At 40.1% G+C, this 9,377-nt stretch overlaps 1 protein-coding gene across 1 annotated transcript; it reads right to left on the reverse strand.

Moving 5' to 3' along the window:
• Window positions 1-7,251: 7,251 nt before the first annotated feature.
• On the reverse strand, window positions 7,252-8,193 carry LOC129665562 (olfactory receptor 6C76-like). The gene has a single exon (XM_055592301.1). It carries the CDS (start codon window positions 8,185-8,187, stop codon window positions 7,252-7,254), a length of 936 nt encoding a protein of 311 aa, XP_055448276.1. The 5' UTR covers window positions 8,188-8,193.
• Window positions 8,194-9,377: the final 1,184 nt, after the last annotated feature.

Below are 9,377 nucleotides of genomic sequence, written 5' to 3' on the forward strand. Positions count from 1 at the left end.
ACCTAGCAGTGTTTCAAAGCAGACACTAAGACTCATAACCAAACCCTCGGCAGAGTGCAGGGAATCATATGAAAGAAGGGAAGTTAGTATGATATGGAAAGGATAGGAGCTCTACAAGGACCAAACATATCTGGGCACAGGGTCTTTTCTGAGACTGACACTCAACCAAGGACCATCTATGGATATAACCTAGAACTTCTGCTCGGATGTGGCCTGTGGTAGCTCAGTAACCAAGTAGTTTTCCAAAGTAAGGGAACACGGACTATTTCTAACAGGATCTCAAGGGCAGGCTGTTTAACCCTCCCCCCCCCCAGGGGAGGAGCAGTCTGTTAGGCCACAGAGGAGGACTTTGCAGCCAGCCCTGAAGATACCTGATAAAACAGGGTCAGATGAAAGGGGAGGAGGTCCTCCCCTATCAGTGGACTTGGAAAGGGGCAGGGAGGAGACCAGGGAGGGAGTGTGGGGTTGGGGAGGGAATGAGGGAGCGGGATACAGCTGGGACACAGAGTTAACAAAATGTAACTAAAAAGAAAAAAAAAACTCAAGTGACAACACATGCTGGAGAGGATGTAGAGAAAGGGGAACATGCTTCCATTGCTGCGGAGAGTAGAAACTTTTGTAACCAGCTCCTTCTCAGAAATTTGGAAGTAGATCTACCTCCAGAAATAGCTGTATCACTCCTGGGTATATACCCAAAAGGTGCTCCACCATACAAGAAGGACATTTGCTCAGCTACATTCATAGCAGCTTAATTTATAATAGCTAGAATATGGAAACAACCTAGATGTCCCTCCAGGAAGGAAGGAATACAGAAATTGTGGTACATTTACAAATGACATACTACTCAGCAATTAAAAACAAGGAAATCATGAAATTTGCAGGCAAATGGATGGAACTAGAAAATATCACCCTGCGTGAGGTAACCCAGAAGCAGAAGGGCACACATGGTACACACTCACTCATAAAGTACAGGATGACCATGCTACAACCCACAGACCCAAAGAGACAGGTAGGGTCCAAGGGAAGATGCTGAATCTCACCCAGAACAGGAAATAAAACAGGCTTCTGAAGCAGATGGAAAGAGGAAACTTGGAGGGAGAGGGAGAGGGGAGGGTAACTAGAGTGGGAATCATGTGTGTGGAGACCAGGGATAGGGGGTAGAGGTAGGACTGGGGGTGGGAGGATAGGGAGAGAGAATGGAAATTGGTGGGGGGCTTTTCTGGGACAAGGGAGGCTCCTAAGAGTATATGGGGGTGACCGTAGCTGAGAATTCTAGCAGCCAGGGTTAAGGAGTCTAAAGTGGCCACCTCCTATAGCCAGAGGAGCCTTCCAATGGGGAAAGGGGGGCACCAACCCACCCATAAAACTTTAGGCCCCAAATTTGTCTTGCCTACAAGAAGTATAAGGGTAAAGATAGAACAGAGATAGAGGGAATCTCTGGTCTCACTTGAAACTCACCCCATGGGAGAGAGCTCACCCCTGTGACTATTAATGACACTCGGCTATGCTGGCAGACAGGAGCCTAGCATAACTGTCTTATGAAAGGCTTCATCCAGCAGCTGATGGAAACGGATGCAGAGATCCACAGCCAAACATACAGGCAGCTCTCAGAGCTTAGGGAGTTTTTGAAAGCATGGGAGGAGGGATGGGGAGTATCTGAGCGGTCAAGGACAACACAAGAATACCCAGAGTCAATAGCCTGCGCCCATGGAGACTCACAGACACTGAACCACCAACCAAAGAACAGGCATGAACTGGACCTAGACGTCCTACACACATGTGGCAGATGTGCAGCATGATTAACATGTGGGTCCCCTAACCATGGAAGTCGGGGGCTGTTTTTGACCCTTTTGCCTGCCATTGGATTCCTTTCCCTAGCTTTGTCAGGCCCCAGTGGGGGAGGATGAGCATGGTCCTGCTTTGAGTTGAGGTACCTCCCTTTCTCTGAGAATAAGGAGTTGGGGGGTGTCCAGGAGGTGCGAGGGCAGGACTGGGAGGGCTGTAAGGAGATTAACTTAATAAATAAATGAAAAAAAGGGAAAGATAAGTACCCTTGTAGACGTATACATGTAGACTACATAGATTCTCAATTTCATCTTTTTCCTAGGTCTAGTCTCAACTTACTTTGCTGATTGTCTGTAATAATGGAAATTTACTGCTTTGGGTAGGAGACATTACTTCGCTTTAATTCTTCTATCAGACTAAGTCACTTTAGTAGGGTCACTTAATTATTAAAATTTAAGTATTTTAAGGTTCTTCATTGTTATAAATCATCTTTCTAATCTAAACTACAATTAGTAATGGTGAGAAAAATTGAGTACTTCCAAATTTTTGTCATGTCATTTAAATGCTGTATATATTGTGACTTTTCTGATATTGCTCAGCCATACAGGCTTTCAAAAAGTCTCCTGGAAGGCCTCAGACACATCTTGCCTGTTTTGGAATAAAGGGAGACATAGCATACACATCCCCGGAGATAGAAAAATGAGTGCATGTCAGACTAATTAATTTTGGCAACCCTCTAGTCTGGTTCCCTTAGGAGCTGTTATGTATCATGGGAATGTAGAATGTCATCTGTGATGTTAACCTTCTCATGAAGTAAAGAAAAAGCCTGATGATGGAAAGATTGCTTGCTGAGAAATTGCCTCAAATTATCCTCTCAATTAGTATTTTTAGTGAACAGACACTCACTTTGGATTTTAGCAGTTTTCAATAAGAAAAAATGGACTGCAGGCTTGGAACATAGCTGTGCCATAAAACAATTTCCAAATGGAGAATTCATACCACAGATCAAAATGAGTAGATAGTTTTTCAGTGTGGATGTAAAGGACCTTGGGAAAGACCATGAGTTCTAGCTGAGTGAATTTGAGAAGTTCGAAGACATCTCAAAGTAAACCCAGAGCAGTGGAAGATTTAGATGTCTTTTGACACTGGAAGTCTGATGAAAGATTGGTTATTTCACAGTTAAAATTAGACAATTCATTAGCATCATATACTCCAGGTTTTCAACAAATATAGGCACCTAAATCATGGAAATAGCAGCCTGTGGTTCATATTTTGCAATGATAAAGATAAAACAGTAGCTAATAGTTGGAATAAAAGGAGTGTTTGTGGGGCTGAAGTCATGGTTTTAGGCATACAGACCATGTGAGGCTTAGCTGGGGAACCCATCTCACACATTTGTTACTAGTCACAGAGCCCTGAACATTGTGGATGTACTCATTAACATTCAACCATTTTTTTGCTTTTCTTTATAAATGTATATTATTTGTCCAAAATAATGAATTTCACTGTATCATTTTACACAGGTATATAACCTAATTCGATCACTTTTTTTTTTTTTTTAGGCCTCGGTTGTTAAAATAGTTTTTTTTTAATTTTTTATTAATTACACTTTATTCATTTTGTATCCCCCCATAAGCCCCTCCCTCCTCCCCTCCCGATTCCACCCTCCCTCCCCTTTCTGCATGCATGCCACTCCCCAAGTCCACTGATAGGGGAGGTTCTCCTCTTCTTTCTGATCTTAGTCTATCAGTTCTCATCAAAAGTGGCTGTATTGTCCTCTACTATGGCCTGATAAGGCTGCTCCCCCCTCAGGGGGAAGTGATCAACGAGCAGGCCAATCAGATTATAATTCGATCACTTTTATATCTTATTATTGTCTTTTGTATCCTTTGCTATCCACTGTTCCTCTCCCTTTCCCCAAATAATCTTTCTACTGTTTAGTCTCAGCTAAAATCAAACAAAACTAGATTCTGTATATGAGAGGAAACATGGGATTCCCGTCTTTCTGAACCTGACTCATTTCACTTCATTTAATAACACCTAGTTCTATCAATTTTCCTTAAAATGCTTTTAATGAATATTTGTGTTTAAATAATACTCTGTCATATACACGTGACACATTTATATTTCCCTATTTATCTGTTGAAGGACATCTAGGCTGAATCTGTGACTTTGCAAATATGAGCAATCCACAGATGTGCCAGGATCTCCATTGTATGTTAGTTTGGGTTCATTTAGGTGAGTACCCAGAGATTGTTTATCTGAGTCATATACTAGCTCAAATTTCAGTGGTTTTGAATGTCCGTATTATTTTTTATAGTAGCAGGGCTAATTTACATGCTCATAAAATATATAATGATTTTTTTCTCTAATATTTTTGCTACTATTTGCTGCTTCTCATTTCCTTTATGGCAGCTTTTTGCTTTTATATTAAGATGAGCCTTAAAAAAAGTGAATTGAACTGATGCTCTAAGAAAACGTTCACTTGGAGAACACCATGTCCACTTTGTTAAAACCATCACTTCAGGAAAAATTCATAAAGTGATAACTTTTCCCATTATCAACCTAAATATTTTTACTTGGTATAAATAGAATAATATTAGATCAAAGACACAAAGGATCAGTCATCAAACTGAGCAAACCATTAAGCTAGAAAAATTGATAGAATCAATTTTTGTTTTGTGTTTCTCAGATGAGTAGCTCTATTATGAACCCCTGGCTATCCTGGAACTCACCATGTAAATAAACCCATCTGGCCCTCAACTGACAGAGATCTACCTGCCTCTGCTTCCTGAGTGCTGGATAAAAGGCCCGACCCACTACACCTGGCTCTGAATCAATTTTCTAAACTCTAGAATCTAGTTTTAAAAAGTCTAGAGAAAAGCTGATGAGGAAAAAGCAGCTAAAATTTTATTATGAATATAGTAGTTGGCCTTTTACCTTATTCTTATTCAATTGACATTGAATACATTTCTCAATAAAGTTACCTGGAGAGATTTAGACTTATTTTTACTTACGGATTATCCACATAAACCTTTAAGGTACGTTTTGTGAAATTTAACTGGAAAATGTATGCATACAAGTAATATTATGCAGACTGAGAAGGTTGACTTTACACACACACACACACACACACACACACACACACACACACACTAATATCTCTTGGAAAAGTACATATCAATGTAGATAGCAAACATTCTTAGCCCCATATCCTCCAAAGTCTAGAAAAAGCCAATACTCTTAAAAAAGCTAACCAATAGAAACATTGGAAAACAACTCAAGATGTTATGAACATGCTAGGAATTTTGAGAACCACCTGGATGTGGTGGCCTACACCTTTAGGAAGGCAGGGGCAGGTGGATTACTGTTCAAGGCCAGTTTGTTCTACAAAGTGCATCCAGGACAGCTAAGGCTGCACAGAGAAGCCCTGGCTCGGAAAACTAACAAAACGAAACAAAACAAAACAAAACAAAACAAAACAACAACGGACCACCTGTAATATAGAACAAATATTACTGCCAGAGAAATCCATAGATTGGGAAACAGACAGCTATAGGCTCTTTCCATGGAAACTTTAGGTGAGCTCAAATTTCATCATTAGCAAATCAACATAAAGGAATGTTCAGTGTGCTTAATGGCCAGGGTTTGGAAGCCTGATGGATGTAACGTAGTAATTTTTAGAACAACTCTTAAAATTTGAGCCACAAAAAAAAAAAAAAAACATCAACTACCACGCATTATAATAATAAAGAATGGCACACACAACAAAGATATAACACCTATACAGTGAACCATATAGGCCAGTATTTAATATACCTTCAAAAATACAGCAAGAAATAGTCACACAGCAGAGGTGAGGGACATTGCCTCATAGAAGAGCTCATTTTAAAGAAGTGCTTATACAATAGGAAAAGTGATTTTTCAGGGTTTTTGGTGCTCAATGGAAGAATTCTTTGAAAATAAATTCATTCTTTTAAAATGTCATTCTCAGTTTAGTGACATCAAATCAGTCACACTCAGAAAAATGTGAGGGTTGTCTAAATTTTAAAATGATAACTTTGCAAATTTCATGATTTCCTTATTTTTCATTGCTGAGTAATACTCCATTGTATAGATGTACCACAGTTTCTGCATCCATTCTTCAGTTGAGGGGCATCTGGGTTGTTTCCAGCTTCTGGCTATTACAAATAAAGCTGCTACAAACATGGTTGAGCAAATGTCCTTTTTGTGTACTTGCGCCTCTTTTGGGTATATGCCTAGGAGTGGTATGGCTGGATCTTGAGGAAGCGCTTTTCCTAGTTGTCTGAGAAAGCACCAGATTGATTTCCAGAGTGGTTGTACCAGTTTACATTCCAACCAGCAGTGGAGAAGGGTTCCCCTTTCTCCACAACCTCTCTAGCATGTGTTGTCCCTTGAGTTTTTCATCTTGGCCATTCTGATGGGGATCATCCTGAGTGAGTTGTCCCAGAAGCAAAAAGACACGCATGGTATATACTCACTCATATAAACATACAATATAAATTAACCCACTAAAATCTGTACATCTAAACAAACTAAGCAAAAGAGAGGACCCTAAATAAAATGTTCAATCCCCATCCTGAAAGGCAAAGAGGATGGACATCAGAAGAAAAAGAAAGTAGGAAACAACCTCGGAACCTGCTACAGAGGGCCTCTGAAAGCCAGAAGAAAACAGGAAACAACCTTGTAACCTGCCACAGAGGGCCTCTGAAAGCTTCTGCAGTATAGACTGTCAAAGCAGATGCTGAGCCTGATGGCCAACTGATGGGCAGAGTGAATGGAATTTTATGTAAGAAGTGGGAAATAGTAAGAGCTGGAGGGGACAGGAACTCCACAAGGAGAGCAACAGAACAAGATAATTTGAACACAGGGAACTTCCCAGAAAATCATACTCCAACCAAGGACTATTTGTGGAGATGACCTGGAACCCCTGCACAGGTGTAGCCCATGGCAGTTCAGTGTCCAAGTGGGTTACATACTAATGGGAAGAGGGACTGCCTCTGACATAATCTGATTGGCCTGCTCGTTGATCACTTCCCCCTGAGGGGGGAGCAGCCTTACCAGGCCACAGTAGAGGACAATGCAGCCACTTTTGATGAGAACTGATAGACTAAGATCAGAAAGAAGAGGAGAACCTCCCCTATCAGTGGATTTGGGGAGTGACATGCATGCAGAAAGGGGAGGGAGGGTGGGATCGGGAGGGGAGGAGGGAGGGGCTTATGGGGGGATACAAAATGAATAAAGTGTAATTAATAAAAAATTAAAAAAAACCAAGCAATAAAGAAGATAATTTCTAAAAAAAATGATAACTTTGTCAAGTAAAGCTGAAATGGAAAAGATAAAAACATTCAGCTAAGTTGAATACAGCAGTGGATAGGAAATGCAATCATGTAAATACACATTGCATATAATGGTCATTTAAAACAGCAGTGAATTTCTTTACTATTATATTTTATTCGACATACATTTTTTAATCAAGTTCTTAAAGGATTCTTTTACTTGTTTGTTTCTAAGGGAGTAAATAAAAGGATTGAGCATTGGGGCAACAGAGGTGTTGAGCACTGCTATCCCCTTAGTCAAGGCCACTCCTTCCTTTGCTGAGGTTTTGACATACATGAATATACAGCTTCCATAGGAAATAGAGACAACAATCAGGTGTGAGGAACAGGTAGAAAAGGCCTTTTTCCTTTGCTCCACAGAAGGGATTCTTAGAATTGTCTTGAGGATTAATAGGTAGGAGAGAACCACTAATGTTAAGGTTACCATAAGAGTGAATACTGCCAGGATGAATCCCAAGAGCTCCAGAAAGGCTGTGTCTGTGCAGGAGAGGAGCAGCATGGGAGAGGAGTCACAGGAGAAATGGTCAATGATGTTAGAGTCACAGAAATCCAGCTGAAGCCCCATGATCACAGGCGGAAAAATGATGAGAAACCCAGCCAGCCAAGAGCTGATTATGAGCTGGGTGCAGACCCTGTTGCTCATTATTGTATTGTAGTGCAAGGGCTTGCAGATGGCCACATAGCGGTCATAGGACATAGCAGTCAGAATGAAAAATTCAATTGAGCCCAGGAGTATGAAGAAGAACAGCTGGGCCATGCACGAGTTATAGGAGATGGTCATGTCCCCTGTTACAATGCTCACAAGGAACCGAGGAATGCAAACTGTTGTAAAGGAGATTTCTAGGAAAGAGAAATTTCGAAGAAAGAAATACATGGGAGTCTTGAGGTGTGAATCTACCAGAGTGAGAGTAATAATGGTCAGATTTCCAGTAATGCTCAAAATATAAGCGATAAATAAAAATATAAAAATAAAAATGTTTAGCTTGGGGTCATTTGTTAATCCCAAAAGAATAAACTCACTCACAGATGTATGATTTTTCATTTCTTCTTGTGTTTTGCCAGGTCTAAAACTGTGAAATGAATTAGAGAGTTAGGATAAGTTTGAATTATATTTTTTGTTATGTATGTTTCTATCATCACATCATACAAGACTTATAACAATATAAAAATATCATTCGCAAAATTACACTGTTTTAAATGTGAATATTAACTTCCATAAAACAATTACATGTCTGTGATTGCCTTAGATATATTGCTAATTATTATCAAAATAGCCATTTGATAGTTCTAGTAAGTACATCGGTAGATGAAAATAATGCCACTACAGGTCTTTTGCTGTAGTGTATGAGTAGATATATCTAAAAACTAGACAAAAATACTTAAAATAAAAATATGATTTTAGTCTCAAAACTATTTCAACAAAGGAATACATTACTTTTTTTGTTAATAAAACATTTTAAATGTTATTTGTTAATTTTAGAAAATATTTAAAACTATTTTTAATTGTGAATAATTAGTAATTCAGGACCATCAAATGCAACATTTACATGACCCTAAAGAAACAAACTAAAAAATTTCCAATGTTTAAAAACATTTATGGAGAGCCAGCCCCTGACAGTATTAATGATATTCTGCTATGCTCAGAGACAGGAGCCTAGCATAGCTGGTCTCTGAGAGGCTCCAGCCAGCTGCAGATAGAAACAAATGCTGAGAATCATAGCCCAATTTGGGTGAGGATTAGGGAGTTTTGTGGAAAAGTGGGGGGAAGAATAGAAAGACCTGGAGGTGACAGGAACTCCAGAAGACCAACAGAGCTAAACTAACAAGGGCCCAGAGGGGCTTGTGGAAACTGAAGCAGCAACTAAGGACCATGAAGAGACTGGACCTACACTCCCTACAGGAATGTAGCAGAGGGGCAGCTCAAGGTTCATGTGAGTTTCCCAGTAAGGGGAGCTGAAGTTGACTCTGTCATGGACTCTAGTGCCTGCTTTTTGATCACTCCCCTCTGGTAGGGCTGCCTTGCCAGACTCAGGGGAAGAGAAGGAGCTCAGATCTTATGCAACTAGATGACCTGGGGGGGGGGGGCTCCCTTTTTCTGAGGAAGAGAAATGGGGGAAGAGGGAAAGTGGGTAAGCCAGGAGGAGAGGAGGGAGCTAAGATTGAGATGTGAGGTGAATATCTATCTATCTATCTATCTATCTATCTATCTATCTATCTATCTATCTATCTATC

The sequence above is a fragment of the Psammomys obesus genome, unplaced genomic scaffold (assembly GCF_907164565.1).
Source record: "Psammomys obesus unplaced genomic scaffold, mPsaObe1.curated_primary_1811, whole genome shotgun sequence".
NCBI lineage: Eukaryota > Metazoa > Chordata > Mammalia > Rodentia > Muridae > Psammomys > Psammomys obesus.

Coding starts and splice junctions, on each gene's coding strand:
- LOC129665562 (XM_055592301.1), bottom strand. CDS start 8,187: ATGAAAAATCATACATCTGTGAGTGAGTTTATTCTTTTGGGATTAACA.